This window comes from Tasmannia lanceolata, unplaced genomic scaffold, assembly GCF_043159265.1.
Source record: "Tasmannia lanceolata isolate RefF3 unplaced genomic scaffold, GAP_Taslan_0.1 ptg000002l, whole genome shotgun sequence".
Classification (NCBI taxonomy): Eukaryota; Viridiplantae; Streptophyta; class Magnoliopsida; order Canellales; family Winteraceae; genus Tasmannia; species Tasmannia lanceolata.
In genome coordinates, this window is record NW_027518679.1 from 54588540 (window position 1) to 54609342 (window position 20803).

Consider the following 20803-nt stretch of genomic DNA (forward strand, 5'->3'; position numbering starts at 1 on the left):
GAAATCCAATGTGTAACACTACTTAGAAACTGAATGAAAAATCCTACTTGATAATTATATCTTCTCTCTCTAACCATGGTGATTTTTTATGGACTGATGGAGAAAATAGGTCGAATGGATGGTCGAATTTGGATGTTGGGGTGAGATGAAAAGGGAATTCGGAATGAGAGAAACTCAGGAACCTTCACAGTTCAAATATAACTGGTTGGTAGTGTGTTCTTTGATAAAACATGGGATCCATTATCTGATAGAATACTAGATTTGGATGAATAAGAGATTAATCCTGTTCTTAGAAAGTCCAGAGAGCGAGAGAGCTTGCAAGTCATCATCAAAGCTCTCAATTGCAACGTTCAAGTTCAAACAAATTGGAACGTAGGAAAGGAAATGTGGAGCTGTAAAAACATTCCAAAGAGTGTTCAGCAAATGGGGTATTTCAGATTCCAGAAGAGAAACCATAAGCAGTCAACTGGGTCTGTTTTTAAGTATATGTTAATGGCTTTTTACCATGTTCTGAAGCGCTCTGAAAAACTGGTATAAAAGTGTTGATGCATTTTTTTTCCTGTGGAATTAATGTGTGTTATTCTGGTATTCAGAATTTCAGAGCAGCATTTTTTTTTTATGTAGTGGAATAAAAGTCTGGTTTTGGTGTTCACACAATTACTTGCTTCATCTACATATATGTACACAAATAAGAAAACCAACATCAAATCAAAGACACCATTTAACAAGCAGAGCCCGATACAATCTCTTCTCTTTTCTACTACAACCCGATCGACTCTTAGCCAATTCTAAGCAAGTTTCAAGTGACACCCAAATGAAAAAACAGATAATAGGAAACAAAAAAACAAAATGCGACGGAGAGAAAACGCACCAGAAATCAAAAATCTCATTTTCAGGTCCATGAATTATCAAATGCAGCAGAGGTAATCGCTTGAGAGAACTCCGAAAAATTGATTCGACCATCACCATCAGTATCCGCCTCTTTGATCATTCCTATCAGTTCTTCCACTGTCAAAGCATGACCTAATTTGGCCATAGAATGTGCCAATTCTGCTGCTGTAATGTAACCATTGCCATCGCGATCAAATAGCCGGAAAAGCCGCCGGAGCTGTTCTTCAGTGTAAGGCGATTTTCCCGGGAGAAGTTCCGGCTCAACCAAACTTACAAATTCTGAGAATTCTATAAGGCCATTGCTATTTCTATCAGCCTTTTGGATTAGGGCATCGAGTTGGTCAGTGCTTGGTTTGAGGCCAACTGATCTGAGGAGTAATCCGAGCTCGAGCTCCGTCAAGCTACCATCGTTGTTCCGGTCAAATGACCGGAAAATCTCACGAAGCTCGGCGATCTGTTCATCGTCGAGCTTTACAGGTTCATCGCCACCGCTCATTTCTTCTCTTCTTATTGGATCTATCTTTCTTGATCGGATCGGCTGGAATTTTTATGCTGTTCAAAATCCTTCTTTTTTTTTCTCTTCCACCGCGAATCCTATGAAGGATTTTTGACGAATTTTCTACCTTTTGCGTTTTTTAATATACGGAATTTAGGAAGATTTCGTCCGATCTTCGATATTTTGGTCCTCCTTTTGATATATCTATAGAGCTTTCTGTTTTCCTTTAGAAATTTTGGATCTCCTTTTCATAGATCTGTAATCTTAAGCTCGATTTTAGGGATCTGAGAAATTGCGAGGGATTTTTTTGCTGGACTCTTTATGCTGTCCAAAATCCTATAATTTTTTCTTCCACCGCGAATCCTATGAAGGATTTTCACGGATTTTCTGCCTTTTGCCTTCTGAATATACGGAATTTAGGATGATTTCGTCTTCAAAATTTCGGTCCTCCTTTTGATAGATCTGTAATCTTCTACTCGATGTTCGAGTTTTCTGAGATCTGAGAAATTCAACCGGATCTTTTTGCTTTTTTCTTTCTCCTTTTCTTTTCCAGATAGTATGATTCGTCCTGTCTTCGAAATTTTGGCCCTCCTTTTGATAGATCTGTAATCTTATGCTCAATTTTCGAGATTTCAGTCTTCCTTCAAACAGATCCGAGCCTTCTCACTTTTTTTCCAAACACTGACGATTTCTTGCCTATGGCCAAAGATTTCTTAGATTTGGTTTGAAATTCTCCTCGGTAGATCTGCTACCGTCCTTTCCAAACGTTTCTCACCGGATATGGATCAAGGAATCCACTCCCTTCTCTTTCCTATCACTCGGCCAGAGGATCGGAAGAGAGATCTCTTCAGATCTGCGCAATTTGTCTGATTTTTTCCTTCTTCACTACACCTTCAAGCTTCTTCTTCTTCTCTCTCTACTTAAAAGTATATATACTCTTTTTTCTTTCGTTTTCGCTGGATGGATTTGGAGCTCTTCTCTTCCGCCTTTTGCCCTAGATCTCGATCCTAAGATGCTCGCCCTATTCTTTCCGTTTTTGCTGGATCTGAAGGTCTCTTTTTGGTTCCTCCCTCCTTTGGCGGATCTAGAATACCTCATTTTACTGGATCTTCCGGATTCTAAGGGCGTCTCGATAGGATCGGGTTGGATAGAAGAAGACGAAGACAAAGAAGGCTTTCGTTTTTAGGAGCGGTGTCGATGGATCCAAATGATTCGGACGTTAGTTAATGGAGAGGATTTCGTATATTGATCTGCTGAATGGAAAGTGCCGGAAAATATCTTTTCTTCCGTATTTTTCTCTCTTCATTAATGTCTGTTAATGAGTGGGACATTTTATTTTATATGGTGTAAGCTAGGGGTGCAAGTTTGGCCCGGTCAGCCCTGACCCGCCTGACCCTAGGGTCAGGGCTGGATTTTCTAACCCTGAGGGCGGGTCAGGGTTCATTTTTTTAGAGCCTGACTCAGGTCGGGCGGGTTTTGGGTTAGTGCCTCGGGTACCCTGATCCGGCCCGACCCTCAGTTATCTATTATAGAATTGAACCATCTGTGCATGTTTCTTTTGCTAATGTTTTCTATTATCTTGGATTTCTTTAGATTATTATTATTAATTGTCTCTGTTGCCCGTCATGTTGTTGAATTCATATTGTCTTTTTTGTTCCCTTTCTCTGTTTATTAATCATTTTGTTCCATATGATAAGTTGTTACTTTATTTTTGGCACTCTTAACAGGTATTTGCACTAGGGTCAATTAGGGCCCGGCTGGGCCGGCCCTGCCCAATCAGGGCCAATCAAGGCGAGCCAAGGCCAGCACAATACCCTGTAGGGCGGGTAATGGGTTGAGGTTTTCCGGCCCTGACTCAGGGTCAGGGCCGAGATAATGGGATCCAGGGTTGGGCTAGGCTTTTGAAAAACCCGACCCTATTGCAGCCCTAGTATAAGCTCTTCTACTCCCTTGTTTTCCATAGGATGATCTCAGCCCTCCGATCGATAGAGGTTTCAATAATATACAGTTCCTCTATAGAACGGAACGAGAATTTATATGATGGGTGGCTGTGAAAACACGTGAAGTCTAAAAAAAAGTAGGTACAGCCCACTTTTTTTTATGATCCAAACCATTCATCTGGTTGGGCACAAAGTAAATAGGTTGTGCCCCCACAAATCATTTCCATAGGATTCCTAACCCGCCAATCTGTAGAAGATTCTAAAAATGATTATTCGATCATCCTATGGAAATGATTTTTGGGGCACAACCTATTTACGTTGTGCCCAAATAGATGAACGGTTTGGATCATAAAAAAAAGCGGGCTGTACCTGGTTCTTTTAGACTTAACGTATTTTCACAGCCCCATATAAAAACTAAGTGGTGGGTACACAGAGATTATCCGAACCATTCATACAATTGTTGGGGCACAGTAGAAAGTTTTTCAAATTTATTTGTTAGGGCGTTATCACCTAACGGTGAAAACACCCTCCAAAAATAGGCGTATGCCTCTTAAAGTGGCGCGCACACGGTATTCTTTAGTAAAAGGCGAAAGAATAGTTCGCTTTGTGCTCACCACGAGGCTGCGTGCATTGTAACTCTCTACCCTTTTGCTTATATTGAAGTTCTACGAGAGGCGATTTCTGTTCTCATCCGATGTGGGACTAAAAAGCCCTGAAGGCAGAATAGTACTTTTGCAATGGATTAAGGTGTTTCTTGTTTTTCTTTTTAATACCTTAAATGGACGGCCACTTTTGGGGCTGGAGTGTGCCAGGTGGACGTGATCGAGACTGTTGATTTTATTGACGAGCACCTCCTATCACCATTAGTCCTACTTTGATTTGATGATCTAGTCCCTTGATCCCAGCTTCTTTTTAGGTTAATGCTGAGAAAAGCTCAACGGTTGGTTCTTTTAAGGCTTTATCTTATGGATGGGATGTCCGTTCCGTGTGGGACCAAGACCATGTGGGTCCCCTCATGATGATCTACAAGATCAACGGTCCTGATTAGGCATGCATGTAAGGAACTCCAAAATTGATGCCCGTGGTGGCTGTTGTACGGTTTATAAGAGGCAAAATGTTATAGACAGGCATACAATCTTTTCGTGATTGTGATATTTATGCCTGATCTCATCCGTCCATCAGGGGGGGAATTTTTACCCATTGGCTTTATCTCACCTTTATTGGATGATCTTCGCCCCTTGATCTACATGGCCTCATCGGAGTTTCCGTCATCTGAGTCAACCCCAACTTTTACAGAGTCGAACCAACTACTTCGTCTTATATTCCTTTCAACTCTATGAGAATTTATATGATGCCCGACCGTCACAGCAACAAACCACCTGGCCCTTGATTTTTCATCTGGTCAAAACACCGAGATGAAAAATCAAGGGCTAGGATGCCACCGAGCCCTTGAGATTCTTACGGTCGGGCATCATATAAAAACTCCAATTCTATTATTTTTCCTTCTTCTCTTTTCCTTTTTATTTTTTATTTTTTCCAACACCGTCCATTTTCCCAGCGCAGGTTCTTCTCTTCCTCTTCTTTTTCATTCTCCGACACTTTTTCATTTTTCCGGCGTCAATTTCTCTTCTTTTTTCTCCTTTCTCCTTTGTATTCTTCTTTTTTCTCCTCTTCCGAGTTGTAGAGAGATGGTCGGTAGTGGTGAAGATGAAAAAACAGAAAAAAATTAGAGAAGAAGAATAGAGCATTTTCATATTTTTATCCTAGGGTGCCAGATAATTGTGAAACCAAATAAAACGTTAATCACCTGTCATGTCAGAAATAAAATTCAACTTTTCTTTTCTTTTCTTTTTATTTAGTATGTGGGTGGTAAGCTTGTATCTTTCTCTTTTTCAATATATCTGGTAGGGGTCTGCCTAACCCCAGCTTACCCATAAAAATAAAAAAACTTAAAGACACTTTTGCAGAAAGGCATTTCGCAACTCACTTTTGTAGGAGAGAACAGCCACACCGGCTCCCTTATTAGCAGATTTTGTCTTATTAGTTTATTTTATCTGAGTTGGCTGTTTTCTCCTGCAAAAGTGAGTCGCTAAATGGCCTTCTGCAAAATTGCCTCCCTGTAATAGAATGAAGCATACCTACTATGTTATAGAACCCACATTTGGTAAATCCAGACCATCCAAATGATAGGTCCTATATGCAATCTGTGATCACAAAAAAAATATCATGTTGATTAGGAGAGCTTAACCATCAAATTATACGTATTTCATGGCATTGAACGTAAATTTCTACCAACAGATAATTCTTTCTTAGCCAATTGACAGCTCTTATGAGGTTCATTGGATAGCTAGAATTATTTGATCAGCAAACTTCTAGGCACATCTTGGATATAGGGGTGCGCCCCAGTGTAACGGACAGTGTGTTGTACCGGTTGGGGTGAATTTATCACTGTAGTAGGATATTGATATGAACACCCCCCCTTCCCTTTTTTTTGTAATTCCACCCGTCCCATGAGAGGTGCTAGGACGACACACCCATCTTCATGACCATCTTTTATATGATAGAAATGCCCATCTCTTTCAAAAAATGACAAATATGGCCCTGCTTCGATATAGATGGCACTATTAGGAGGGTTGTTTGGGACAACCTAGACACAAGCGTGTCATCAAACAGGGATGATAGCGAGGGGTTGCAATCCTTTGCTACGTTGTTCTTGAGATTAGCTATTGGCCTATTGTCCTCGAATTATCACATCCAATGTTCACCATTTTGTTCTAGTAATATTCTATCCAACAACAAAGACAAGTCCATCCACGGATAAAAGAAGCCCTGGTTTGCAATCGATATGGGGATGTTCTTCATTGGGATAGCAAGCTTGGGTTTGTTTTATACTTTAATAGGGCTTGGTAACGTCAGTTCATATCAAGAACAGCCCCAATGATAAGGTATACCAACACAAGGAGGGTAGCCAGTGTGGGATCCATTCAAGATAAAATTTCATCCAGTAATAGGTTATCCAAGGATTTCTATCCCAGGGAGAACAGGCCCACGAAGACCAAAGGGATGATCAATCAGTAAATTCATATTAATAACATCATACCAACAGTAAATTCATACTAATAACATAATACCAAATGTCATTAACAAACAACAGAGATAAAGAGTATATCAGATGTTTATCATCTTCCTAATGGATGGTCTGTATTTATTAATTAGTTTTTCAAGTCGACGCATTTCAGAGAGACACTATCAACACTAAGCAAACCTCTGCCATGCAATTCAACAAAAAAAAAACACCTTCCCTGCCATGGAAATGTTGCAGAAACAAGCATGTTGTAGTACTGCTGCTCAAAACGAACTCTGGATGGACGTCCTCATGGAAAAACACAGAGAGTATTTTGAAGCCTCCCACAACTTTGATTCGACAATTACTGCCTGGGGATCGAAGGTGACTGCAAACAAATGTGGAGAAACAGTCAAATTAGATGGTCAGAATTTGAGGTGCTCTTCAGTCAATACAAGGTAGAAAGAAAAGTGAGGGAACCCCAATGGTCTTGCCTAGTGTTAACAGAGACCAAGCTCCCCTCTTAGTAATAATGCAAATATTCCCATAAAGTTCACATGCCTATCACTCAATTCACAGTAACAATGCAATTATTCCCATAAAGCCAACATGTTTGTCACTAGTTCACAGTAATGGATATCATATGGCCTATTTTTTTCATCAGATACAGAATGATAGGCATATCATGATTGACAATGTTCAAGGGGATTACCCTCAACAGAAGATAGAACAGTAGTGGGCCCACTGAATTTGCACCAATCACAATGATGTTAGATATTTTTGCTACATGGCCATACCATTGTCCTTTTCATAAAGAGTTAAATGTGAATCTACACAGAATTAAATAGTGTAATTTGAAATTAACCTTAACATTGGAGGGAAAAATATTAACAACACTTCGAACCAACAGTCCTAATAGAAAAACTTAGTCAACACTTTTGTTAGTATAAATATTGGGAAATGTTATCAGCACAACCATGTTTTAATAATTGCACAAAGGCAGCTTCTCTTTTCTTTTTTAATTCGCTTGTCAGAGCTTTTTGGGGGCGGTAATGACCTTTCACAGCTCTTTAAATAATAAAAGATGTGCTTGTGAAAATATCAAAACATGGTTATGCTGATACCATTTCCCTATATATTTTGGTTGTATTTGCAGAAGTGCTGAATAGCAATATTTTGGTTGTATTGAACTTCACCATAAAAAGTGCCCACAAGGAGTAAATTTATCATTTAGTTTAACAGAGCAGATTTGTATAATGCCAACCACACTAACAAAAAACAGAATAGTGCAAAAATCCAAACAAAATTAAAAATAAAATAAAAAATCTCTCAAAAAAGTCGGCAGAAAGACAGCAATGGTGAAAGATTAACTGTGCTTCGGGGGTAAAAAACGGCAAGTGTGGTCAGGAAACTCAAGAAATAAACATCACTCCCAAAGCAGAAGAGGACCAAGCCAAAATTCAAAAAAAGGTATAGTGAAACGAAGCAGACTGCTGGTTGTCGACATCATCATGCATGAAAAGGAGAAAGGATCGCATGCAACCAAGGTTACCTTTCATTGAAAGGGAAACATGCACATGACTTAAACTTAAAAAAATTGCAGTAATAACACGAAGATGGCGAAGAACTCCAAAACATAGAACACTCATACGGAATATTTGGGCAGGGTGTTCATAGTTTCTTATGTTTAAATAAAGTCTTGCCATTGCTTCTAAAGAACAAATACACCAATCAGATGCACAGTTATATAGTATGTCCTAACATATCTAAAAGGCAATTTGACAGCAATTAAATATGAAAACAGAAATAACAACCGCCATATTAGGGTTTTGTCAGCGTTGCTCCTATAACATGTTAGCTTTTGAACAAGCTAGGTAGGGAGAAATCAAAGTAACTTCTTGTTGAACAATCAGATTAGGGCATAGAAAAGGACAATTCTTTGATTAGAGCATAAAAAAGGATAGAGCACTGCTAGGAAAAAGGGAATCCGATTTGGGGAAAAATTGGCATCAATCAATGGAGCCACGTCCACTAAAAGACAAAAGAAGGGAGTTCAAATCCCCAAAAAAGCAATAAATAAACCTTTAAAAAGTTCAAATCAACGGTCATGTCCATCCCGTTTTTATTTTCAACACGGAATCCCATTTTCAAAAGGATAAATACAATAAATGGTTACAACAACGATAAAAAAGAAAACAAAGAACACCATTCAATGAAAAAAAAAAACTGTCTAGATGCTTGCTTTGTAAGAAATCAATTGCAGATCTGTCTCCTCGCAATCATTAACAAATATCATATTCGGCTGCCTTACCTTGCGCTGAAGACTCTTTATTGTAGACCTCAGCAGATTGTCCCCAACTATCAATCTCAACTTTCGAATAAGCTCATCCCGACTTATCTTTCTCCTCTGAGAACAGATCAATATGTAAATGAAATCAAGAGGATAACATATCATTTACAGAAAAGAAAAATTGTTAACCTTTGGACAGAACAAACCTTAAATTCATCATAATGACGATCAACTAAGTTCTTATCTTCAGGTGATATTTTATTTGAGATTGCAGCAAACAGCATAGGAAAAGGCATCCAAGGTGATGTAGGAGGTTTTTGAACACTTGAAACAAGCCCTTTGACATTTTCTTTAGATTGCCAAACCAAAGGAGAAAATTTCTGGGAAACACCCACCTAAGAAATGAAAAGGTGAAATAATAAGGGAGGAGAAATTTTGCTAAACAAATAAGAGAGCACAAAACAATAACATAATACTCACTAAGACCAGCTCATTATAAATGTTTTGAAGAAACGGAACACAGAAATATGTTAGGGTACAAATATGGATGTGTGTATCTTGATTTTAGTTATAAATTTTGTTTCCGTCGTCATATCGTTTGGGCGACCGGAATGGAAAATTTCAATCATTTTAGTCCGAAATATGTTAGGGTACAAATATGGCTGATTATGAGATTTTTTTTTTTGTTGCCTGGCTTTTGGGGTTTTGGGATTTAATAATGTTTGGACATGATAGAGTTTATGAATTTTTAAAAATTGGAAAAATACCCCATCGTTTGGAAGCTAAGATTTTGACCCGACCATTTTTTCAATCTGTACAAGAACTGGAAAGTTGACTTTTTTTTTTCCTTTAACATTTGGATCTTGAAACTATTTTTAATATATTCAAATGGAAGGTATTCCCTTATTTACACGTATGTCTTAAGTAAATGGACAATAAAAAATAGTAAACACATTTACTTACCGAAATAGACCCCCATTTCGTTCCGGTTTTCAGACAAAACCGAAATGAAACAAATTTTACAACTAAGATCTTGACAGTAATGTAATTAAGACTATAAAATCTGGTTTTAAATGGTTTAGGGTCAAATAAGGATATAGCTTGACATTAATGCAATTAAAATTACAAAATCTGGTTTTAAATGGGTTAGGGTACAAATATGGATATATCTTGAGATTAATGCAATTAAGACTACAAAAACTGGTTTTCCCAAGTCCCGTAGTCATTACAAGTCTATGGGAGGGTAATGCACCTATTTTCAAACAATCAATTTTATACAGCTTATAGTCGATATCCAATAAATACTTGAATTGCCATCAGCAAAAACTAATGCTACCTACTGGCATGTCCACTCTGGTTAATCAAAAACTCTTCAAAGACATATTCTCAACTCATACTGTTCCTGGCCTTCTACAACAAAAAAGTTACAAGTATGAAGATCCACAATGAATAAGCAACAGATTACCGAGTCAACACGAGATGAATCCTGCTGCAATTGGCTATGCTGAGAAGAATGAGTGACCTCTGACACATCAGAACTGCTATCGCTGCCAACCAAAGACACTGGAATAACATTGAGAAACAATTAGTACTTTGAATCCAAGAGCTGTTCATAAAATAAATAAACCAATCATTATGGTGCAAAGAACCTAACCATTATGGTGCAAAGAACTCACCTTTGGCACTCGGAGGCACCCTGAAACTCACTATGTATTCTGGACATATGTGTGTATTAACATGTGTATTCCATATGATATAATGGTTTGGATTTTCAAAATCATCGACGCCACTATCAAACTTGTCACTGCTGGGCTGAGACTGTTCAGATCCTGGATGAACAAGTTCCATATTCCCCATTATTACACGACACAACACCATATGTTGCACGCCATTTTCGTCAACATCAGAGTAACTTGCGCTGCAAAGTTAGAAAACAGGACACTTCTAAGAAGCATATTATCAGCATAAACACAAACAAAAAGAAAAAAAAGAAAAGAAAAAAATGACAGCAATAAAAACAGTAAAAATAAAGTGACAGCAATGCAAGCATAATATTAGTTCTATAATAGGATTTCATGGTAAAAACTTGGGATCGTTATGTCAAAAAGAAATGCACACCTGATATGGGAGCACTTTTCTGGTGCAAGATGAACACCATTGCCAAATGTAGGCTTAAATTTGGGCTTCTCATTTTCCCAAAACCCATGAAACATGATCCCTGTTAATGCATGTTTGGAAGAACCCAGCCAAGCATAGCGAACATTAGCATTGCCGCGGTCATTTTTAGTGGTTTCCGCCTGCTTTAAAAAAGACTGCAGCCGTGTGTGCACTGGCATACTCGCCAGGGAACCACGATAAATTCCAACTATGTTGTTTGCATCAAGAAAGGATCCCAAACCTACAAGGAACTTGTTCTTCACAGTATCAAAATCACGCCCACCTCTAACCAATCTAGTCAATTTCCCATGCATAGATTCAAAATCAGGGTTCTGGGAAGCAGAAAGTACCCACGGTTCATTTTCTCCAATTTTCTCATTAATTTCTGCATATGTTTTACCATAGTTGCCGTAATTCTCTTCCAGCTCATAATGGTTGTTTGCAGGGTTTTCTTCAACTTTAAGCCGTTTAACATGAGAAATTGATGCCCCACCATATTCATCTGATTTTGGGCAGTCACTGCCACTTATTGCAATCTCCAGCTGTACCTTAATTTCACGGCTCCCATTTGGCTCTGAACTTAAATGAACTTGATCATGTTGCCCCTCAGAGCAAAAGCAGGCATGCGGTTCATCATCAACAGAATATAATTCTGGAAAGAAACAGCCACCAGCTTGATCAATCCAAGCAATTGGCTGTTGTAAACCTGTTTCTAAATCAATCTGAACCATGTGCAAAAAATCAAACATTGAACGATGACCCTGAAATGCCATTTCAACTATCGCCTTCTTTGCCCGGAAATCTTCCCTGAGCAAACCAACGAGTTCTTCTGGAAAATCATTCCACTCACCATTCTGATAAAATAATAAACGCTGAGGCAACCCACTCTTCATAAAATTTGTATAGTTCTTAACTACAGATTTCCGGACACAGCAACTGCAGCTGTTCTTGCAGCCGCCTGATCTTACCCTCTTGCACCGCCTGTTAGAAGGTTGATCGGAAGCAGCACGGAGTACCGACAACTTGCGGGCACCAACAATGAAAGATGCCGCATTCTGGCTTGCTCGCTTTCTTTGCAAATCAACCACAATTCTTTTGCCGTCATCCAACACCTTTGCGTTCTTCGGTTCCATTTTTATCTACAAAGCCAATCCCTATCCAAAGACTAATTCCTGCCCACAGACTTAGAGACCAAAAGCCCAACTATTTACAGTATCAAACAACTCCTCCTAGCATATGATCAAAAAATCCCATGCCAAGTAAGACCGTGCAAGGAGACCCTGAAAATTAGTAACCATAAATTCTCCCTTATATTTTACAATGACAAAAAACAATGCCAACAATCATAGACATCATTTCTACTGCTACTAGATTGTTCTTCGGTAAAAAATAAATGAACCTACAGAACTCCATGGTTTGTGCGCTTCGATAAGAATTTGCTAGAATGATGAATCAGAAAAAATAAATATTTGCAAAATATCTAGAAGAAAAACTCCATGAACATCAAAGACCATTGCTCTACATATTTCTTTGCACTTATACATAGTGGTGCATCCCTGCCCCGCCTAGCCTGTGTGTCTTTGGGTGGACAGCATTTTTGGATAAGATTCGCACAGTCAACCACTTGAGAAGCCACCAGATGATAATCATAGACCATTGTTTATTATGCATAAAGGCATGGCCGCATGGGCGACTCTGGAGAATTACGTCCACTGCAAGTATGCTAGAGATATTTAGGGGTAAATCCTAAGGAGATTTAGGATAGCGTGGATTTCCCCCTCTTGGATGGGCGATCTCATGGCCTGTTGGTCCATGGCTCCTTGGAGGAAAAGGGGGAGAATCCTACGGAGAGTAGTATCCCTAGCAACCATTTGGGTAAAATATGGAATGACCAGGTTTTCTGTAGTTCGGCAAAAAGTGCTCACTACTCTTATAACAAAATCATTTTTCTATCTGTTTTCTGGGCTCAGTCGCTCTCGTGGTTTACAATCATTTCCAACTCTGACTTATGGCGTCGACGGAGAGAAATCTGTCAAAGTGGGGAATTGGAGGAAACCCCATAGCCCAGGTGGACTCCTCCTGCCCCCTTCTAATTAAGTTGATTTTGGTGGCTCAAGTATTGGTAAACCGGAGCTGACTGTGGTAGGAGGAGTTCCTATCGATGATAAAGGACGGCATTAAGTGGGCTTTTTCGGGTCTTATTGGGATAACTGACTCAAATGAAGCAGAGCTAAAGGCAGTTCTTCAGGGCATAAGACTTTTAGAGGCGAGTGTTGCCTTCTTTTCTGGTGGAGGGATACAGGATCGCGTGAGGGACTTTCATGTGTCTTTCCAACATGTGAGAAGATCTACTAATAGTGAAGCGGATAATGCAGTCCGAAAACCAAGAGGTTCCTCGTTGCGTAGCAGCGGAGAAAAAAGATAAGATAAAACAAGCAAGGGGCCCTTCGATCACCGCCTTAGGGAAAAGAATACTCCGATCACCGTCGTAGGGAAAAGAATACTCCATTCACGTCGAAGGAGATGAAATTTACGTCGATCCCGTCGAAGTCAATGCTTTCATAATATCTATCTGTATTATAAAAAAAAAAACTATAACTTAACTTGAGGCCTAAGCAACTAATCTCAACCATCGATCTAAAATAGCTTAAAGAAAACCTAAAAACTTACTAAAATGAGATAGTATATGATGAAAGGCCGGATACACACGTAAAGGTGGTACACACGTAAAGGTGGTAAGATAGAACTACCAACCTTGATATTTGATCCAACAGCAGCTCCTCAAAAAGTGAGCTATTGTTGGATCAGATATCAAGGATGGGATGATAAGTAAGTGTTTATACGGCCATTCATCATATAATTTCTCGACTAAAATAACCTAAAATAGAAATCTCGTGTTAGACAGGTAATAAAAAAAATGTTTCTAATGATACCAAAATCAACCCAAACAGATAAGATTTGATGCCTAAAATGTAGTCTATAAATAGGATGACGAAAACAACAATTGAAGAATAAGGAATTTATTACACTCCAGCATTCAAGAACGACGATAAATGTATTTCTTCTTTTAGCTGCATTCGTGAACGCCGGTAAAACCCTTTTTGTTGTAATGATAAAAGGGATTTTGCAAGTCCAGTTTATGATTTTCAGCCGCATGAGATAGGCTAGCTCAGTCCTGGGTTGGAAGACCCCAGTTGGAGGTGTTTGATTTTCTGCGTCCGTGAAATCTATATTTTTTAATAGAAGAAAAAAAATGTTTTTTGATAGTTCCAATCCCTCCGACCCCTCACTGGACAAGCATATTTGATGAAGACTACAAGTAAAATGAATTGAATTCCCTATAATTAGAACCCTAACAAAATTAATAATTTATTAGAGGAAACAGATGAAAAATGTAATTCTGACATCGAAAAACCCACCATGCAATCAGATTACAAGAAGAATGGAACAAAAAACAAATGAAAAACCAAAAATTCATCACTAATCGTACCAGAAAATTTCAGCAGATAGATTCTGCACAAAAGAATGGATATTTCCGATTCAAATTCACGTTGAAACTCAACAGATCTAAACAACGAAGATCTTCAAATATTTGACAAAAATGAAAATAAAATGGATACAATTGAAATCAGATCCAAGTAAAGGTAAAAGAAAAAGAAATCTAAAACAGATCAAGGATTAAAAAAAAACAAAGAAACAACGTCTTATAAGAAATAACGATCAACAAGCAAGAAAAGGAACCAAAACTAAGGATCAAGAAGACACAAACATATCAAATCAAAACAAAAGAAAATCAAATTTAGAGAGGATTAAAAAAATTGATACCTCTCTAAATTGTGGGTTTAGAAGGTGTCGGCATGTTATCTTAGACACTCTCCCAATGTAAATGGGCAAGCATGCTCTGGATTTTGGGACTACTCGTCCCCTTCATATTCTTTCTTCTTATTGGAATGGATCCTTTGTTATCTTTAAAAAAAAAAATGATACCTGAGAACATAACAATCTCCTGGATTGTTGGTTCATATATCCTTCGACAAAAAGTGGGAAATCCTATGGAGAGTAGTATTGCTAGCAACCATTAGAGTTATATGGAAGGAAAGAAACAACCGGTTTTTCCGTAGTTCGGCGAAAAGCACTCACTGCTTCTATGCAAAAAATCATTTTTCTATCTATTTTCTGGGTTTAGTCCCTCTCGTGCTTTAGATTCATTTCCAGCTCTGACATATGGCTTCGATTGAGAGAGAGAGATCTGTCAAAGTGAGAAATTTCAGAAACACCTACCCCCGACTCCTCCTGCCCCCGTCTATTTAAGTTGAATTTTGGTGGCTCAAGTATTGGCAAACCAGAGCTGACTGAACTAGGAGTTCTTATTGATGATAAGGGACGGCATTAAGTGGGCTTTTTCAGGTCTTATAGGGATAACTGACTCAAATGAAGCATAGCTAAAGGCGGTTCTTCAAGGCATACGACATATAGAGGCGAGTGTTGCCTTCTTTTGTCGTGGAGGGAGACTCCCTAAACATCATAAGGTGGATGTTTGGGAGTCATACTCACCCTTAGAAATTTGCGCACTTGGCAGATGAGATTCAGGATCACGTGCGGGACTTTCTTATGTCTTTCCAACATGTGAAGAGATCTCTTAATATTGATGCGGGTAATGATGCAATCTGAAAACCCGGAGATTCCTCGTTGTGTAGCAGCAGAGAAAAAAAGATAAGATAAACAAGAAGTGGGCCCTTAGATCACCGTCGTAGAGAAAAGAATACTTTGATCACCATTGCAGGGGATGAAATTTACTTCGATCCCGTCGAAGTCAGTGTTTTCATAGTGTGTGTGTGTCAAAGAAACCCTGAAAGCAACTAATCTCAGCCATCCATCTAAAATAGCTTAAAGAAAACCTAAAAACTTAGACTAAAATGAGATATTATATGATGAAAGGCCGAATACACACGTAAAGGTGGTACAATAGAACTCCCGCCCTTGATATTTTATCCAACAGGAGCTCCTCAAAAAGTGAGCTACTGTTGGATCAAATATCAAGGACGAGATGATGAGTAAGTGTTTATACGGCCATTCATCATATAATTTCTCGACTAAAATAACCTAAAATAAAAATCTCGTGTTAGATAGGTAATAAAAAGGGGATATGATATTTTCACCCCCTTATAACGTGAACAGTGGGCAACTTTAATGCTTTTTAACATCAAATCGAGTTAAAAGGGCGACGAATGCTTACTACAGACAGTGAAAATATCATCGCTCTATTTCTAATGATACCAAAATCAACCCAAACGGAAAAGATTTGATGCTTAAAATGTAATCTATAAATAGGATGACAAAAATAACCGTTGAAGAACAAGGAATTTATTACACTCCGCATGTTCTTAATGATCAGGGGCGGAACCAAGAATTTACAATTGGGGGTGGGACTAATTTACACTTTTCCTACATTCGTGAACGCCGGTAAAACCCTTTTTGTTGTAGTGACAAAAGGGATTTTCAAGCCAGGGGGCCGTGTCCACCCCACCCCTATATGTGGCTCCGCCCCTGTTGATTATTTTCAGCCGAATCAGATAGGCTAGCTCAGACCGAGGTTGGGAGACCCCAGCTGGAGGTGTTTGACTTTCTGCGTCCACGAAATCTAGATCTGTAGTTTTTTTTTTTTTTTTAACAGAAGAAAAAAAGATGTTTTTTGATATTTCCAATCCCTCCGACCCCCACTGCACAAGCATATTTCATGAAGAATACAAGTAAAAGGAATTAAAATTCCCTATAACTAGAACCCTAACCCTAACTCTAACAAAATCAACAATTTATTAGATGAAACAGAAGATGAAAAATGTTATTCTGACATCGAAAAACCCACCATGCAATCAGATTACAAGAAGGAAAGAACAAAAAACAAATGAAAAAACAAAAAATCATCACTAATCGTACAAGAAAATTTCAGCAGATAGATTCTCCACAAAAGAATGGATATTTCCGATTCGAAATCACGTTGAAACTCAACAGATCTAAACATAAAAAATCTTCAAACATTTGACAAAAAAAAAAAGAAAAGAAAACGTACACGATTGAAATCAGATCCAAGTAAAGGTAAAAGAAAAATAGATCTAAAACAGATCAAGGATTTTAAAAAAAAAAAAAACAAAGAAACAAAGTCTAATAAGAAATGACGATCGAGAAGCGAAAAAAAGAACAAAAACTACCGATCGAGAAGACAAAAACAAAAGAAAATCAGATTTAGAGAAGATTAAGAAAAATTATACCTGAGAACATAAAAGAATTGCTGGTTTTTTCACGAAACTATCGTGAATAAAGGAAGGATCGATATGATCCTCGAAACCCAGAACTCGTCAACGAGAATGAGAATGAGAAACGATGGAAAGATTGACGGCGTTAAAAAGAGGAGTTAACGACGTGGGTCGGTCGTCAAAGTCGGTCATAGAATTACTTGGAAGACAAGAAAGATCAAGATTGGAGCCGGTTCTGCATTATTTTGGGATCCTACGGTCAATACTCAATCATCTGTCGTAGGTATCGAGAAAGAACGTATGTTCTAGTGCTCTCTCGTGTATACGTGGCGTATTATGGTTGGTCTTAGTTTAAAGAGCGGTTACGGAAAGTTATGGTCGGACCATTTTGAAAGGTGCTTGATTAGACTTTGATACTATGGTCTATGGCTTGCCATTCATTTCCACTGGCGACTTTTGCAAAGGGGAGAGAATTCATTCGTTAGGTGGGCGTGATTCACACGCGTACCTAAAATGTATAGCGGGGTCCACGCAAATGGATTGGTACAGATTTTATATGAGAGGTGGGGACCAGCAAATGAATGGTTTAGATCGTCCATTCATATGGCCCGACTATGCTTTCTACTTTTTAAAGATGCTCGTATGGTACACGCGGACTCACATACAAAGTCTACTTGGATAGCGACTACTTTAAGTCCTGATTTAGATTTGAGAGAGAAAGAAAGCAAAGGCAAAACAAATAACATCAACTTGAAAAGTAGAAAGCATAGTCGGGCCATATGAATGGACGATCTTTTAAATTGTTGGAAGATGACCGAGCGAAAGGAAATCCACTCCAAGAAAATAAAGTGTGGCAGAAGGAGAGTAAAAAGAAGTGCTTCCCAATTCCTCAACAAGGATCTCCCCCTAATAGCCGGGACAAAAACTGAGGAAAAACCACCAGGATTTGGGGAAGAACAAGAGAACCAGGAAGTTGACTTAAGAGGATGAGAGACCAAGGGCGGAGGCACATATAGCTTGTGGGGGGCCATGACTTGGAAAATTCCTTTATATGTTGCATGGCTATACATGCGTGCCAAGCTAGTTTAGTGGCCATGCCCCCCCCCCCCCCCCCCCCCAACTGTAAATTCCTGGCTCTGCTCCTGCGAGAGACATCCTAGAACATTAGGGGTTAAGGTGGTTCTTGAGATCTTTAGCGGCCGTTTGGATACGCGGATTTTAGAATCTATATATATTTTTTTTAAACGGTGTAAAAGAGGGTTCATGGTCAAATTGTTGTATGCTGGACTGACAGCGTTTCTTGGATTTTAAGTAAGAAATCTCTCCCGCATCCTTAGATCTCTAAAACCTGGAAACATGGGATGATATGTTACTCTCTTGCTGATGGAATGAAGGGCGAGAAGTCAGAAAACGACGGCTAGTCCGCTTTTTCTCTTACCTCTCATCTACAATTTTGAAGAAATCCAAGATTCTAAAATCCGCATATCCAAATGGCCCCTTAGTGTTTTCACTTTTCCCTAGATATTGCTTTGCTCTCTTGTTTTGTATCCCTATTCTTGTGATAATGTTACTATTGTGTTCACTGATTGTAATACTTTTCAAATTCTAATAAATCGGTAGACCCGTGGGGGTCCCTACCAAACCCCCGCTTATCTTTCAAAACAAAAAAAAAGACCGTGACAAATGATTGCGAGCCCCAAACATACTATTGGACTCAAAATGGCGTTTAATTTTGAGTCCAATAATTGGTTTGGGGCTAACAATCGGTTGTCATAATCTAAAACAAACAAGGCCTAAGGAGGATGTGCACCAATGAGCTGTTTTGAAATGCCATTGAGAGAGAGAGAGAGGTTCTATATATGAAAGCTCTATAGATCGAACGGTTACGATCATCCTATGGAAAATGATCTACAGGTACAGCTTATGTACATTGTGACCCAACATATGAACGATTTAATCATCCTATGAAGTGGGGGGTTTGTTCATCATATGAAGTGGGTTCTACTGTACTTTTTGAAAAATACTGGACTTAATGCGCACTCATCATGTAAAATCTCCAATTTATGAGAGCTTTTGGTGTAGTGGTTGCGTGCGCATAATCACGGTTGTCCTTGATATTTGATCAAACAATAGCCTAATTTATATTAGGTGATCATTAGATCAAACTCAAAGCTGACAATTTTATCGTAGTCCATCGTATATTTTTGCCTATTCTGAAAAGTTAAATTGGGGGTGCTCTATTTTTTTTTGGAGGGATACAAAATTGAAGGGCGTTTTCCCAAAAACCCAAATGTAGTGATGTCCCATAGATTTTTTTTTTTTGATGGGTATGTCCCATAGAATTCATGTCACACAGTCATATTTATGACATTAGTGAAAATGCATTATTAAAGCAATGACAAATGTGATATGCTAATGTAGATCCAATGAGCCGCACTTGCATACTATAAGGGCATGATAAATTTAGGAATTTCAACAAACTTTTGGATGAATTACAATAAGCAAGGTGTGTCTTTACAGAACACTCAACTGATAAACATAGCAAGATGATAAGATAATTATAGAAAGAGATTCTCCTAATCTAATTCACTTGCCTAATCTAACCCAACTACTCAATATAGGCCAATCAAATCAAATCTCAGAAGATTTGATCTTGATCTGATTTTATTCTCTAATATGTCTAATATGCCCCCTCAAACGTGTATGGATTAAAAATCAACATATGTTTGATTACAATAGATATACCAAAAAAGGAATATAAAAATTTGCAAATTTTGATGCACATTGCCAAGACTGATGTCCTCTTGATGTATGTTGCCAATGCTACGATAATTGCCACATGTTGTTGAAGAATGTGTCGCATGAAAACTGAGCTGCAAAGAGCTTCAGAGAACTGGATTGGACTCTACCAGGAATGGGTGAGTCTTTAGACTGATTTTGAATATTGAAGCTTTTAGAAATGGATCACAAAGAAAGAGGGGCCACACGTGAGGGGGAGTGTTAAAGTATAAAAGAATAAATAATGCCATCTCAATAAGCTTAAGGTCGTTTTCACATGGTATCAAAGCCAAAGGTCCTGAGTTCAAACTTCCTGTATAGCAAAAATTCACATGCAATGGCCAAACCCAAAAGAAGGGACACATGTGCCATGTGAAGGCCAAGCCTAAAAGAGGGGCCACACGTGAGGGGAAGTGTTAAAGTATAAAATATCAAATAAAGCTATCTCCAACAGCTTAAGCTTTTGGAGTAACTAGTTGTTTCACAGGGCGGTTGTTTCACAGGGCGCCCTTTAACTTTGCATTCCTCTATTTTTATTATCTCCTAAAAGTAGGAGTAACTTTGCTCTCTTTATCTAGAGAATGCTAAACTGTAGCGCGCCCTTGCAAAACCCTAGCCTCAAGGGGTTTCCCATTGGATCCACATCACCCAACCACATTTATAACGGCATTAAAATATGCAAAATTGATAAATGCGGTTAGGTGGTGTGGAACTAATGGGACAGCCTTGATGCTGGGCTTTTCCAAGGGCTCCCTTCGGTTTAACATTCCTCTATTTATTACAAGGGAATTGCTAGTGTCCATCACAAAAGGGTTTTTGCGGCTGATTTGTCGCACATCAGACCAGCCACCTCATTAATGAAGACAACAACTTTTGTCGCCATTCATGAGGTGGCAAGTCTGACATGCAACAGACCAGCCGCAGAAAGCCTTT

At 38.7% G+C, this 20803-nt stretch overlaps 2 protein-coding genes and 1 non-coding gene across 3 annotated transcripts; all 3 read right to left on the bottom strand.

Annotated features, from left to right (window-relative positions):
- Positions 1–692: 692 nt before the first annotated feature.
- Positions 693–2736, bottom strand: LOC143879282 (putative calcium-binding protein CML18). The gene has a single exon (XM_077381590.1). The coding sequence runs from the start codon at positions 1385–1387 to the stop codon at positions 893–895; it is 495 nt and encodes a 164-aa protein (XP_077237705.1). The 5' UTR covers positions 1388–2736; the 3' UTR covers positions 693–892.
- Positions 2737–3839: 1103 nt separating this feature from the next.
- Positions 3840–3950, bottom strand: LOC143846184 (U5 spliceosomal RNA). Its single transcript, XR_013234682.1, has one exon. It is a non-coding gene; the product is annotated as a U5 spliceosomal RNA (small nuclear RNA).
- A 2441-nt stretch (positions 3951–6391) lies between these two features.
- On the bottom strand, positions 6392–17266 carry RCD1 (WWE protein-protein interaction domain protein family). Its single transcript, XM_077381603.1, has 7 exons — positions 17108–17266; positions 10800–12118; positions 10358–10599; positions 10147–10244; positions 8888–9076; positions 8703–8798; positions 6392–6779 (listed from the first exon to the last, which is right to left on the bottom strand). The coding sequence occupies exons 2-7, from the start codon at positions 11969–11971 to the stop codon at positions 6756–6758; spliced, it is 1821 nt and encodes a 606-aa protein (XP_077237718.1). The 5' UTR covers positions 11972–12118; positions 17108–17266; the 3' UTR covers positions 6392–6755.
- Positions 17267–20803: the final 3537 nt, after the last annotated feature.

Coding starts and splice junctions, on each gene's coding strand:
- LOC143879282 (XM_077381590.1), bottom strand. CDS start 1,387: ATGAGCGGTGGCGATGAACCTGTAAAGCTCGACGATGAACAGATCGCC.
- RCD1 (XM_077381603.1), bottom strand. CDS start 11,971: ATGGAACCGAAGAACGCAAAGGTGTTGGATGACGGCAAAAGAATTGTG. Junction 8,799..8,887: donor GTCATTATGATGAATTTAAG/GTTTGTTCTGTC, acceptor ATCTGTTCTCAG/AGGAGAAAGATAAGTCGGGA. Junction 6,780..8,702: donor TAAAGAGTCTTCAGCGCAAG/GTAAGGCAGCCG, acceptor ATTTGTTTGCAG/TCACCTTCGATCCCCAGGCA.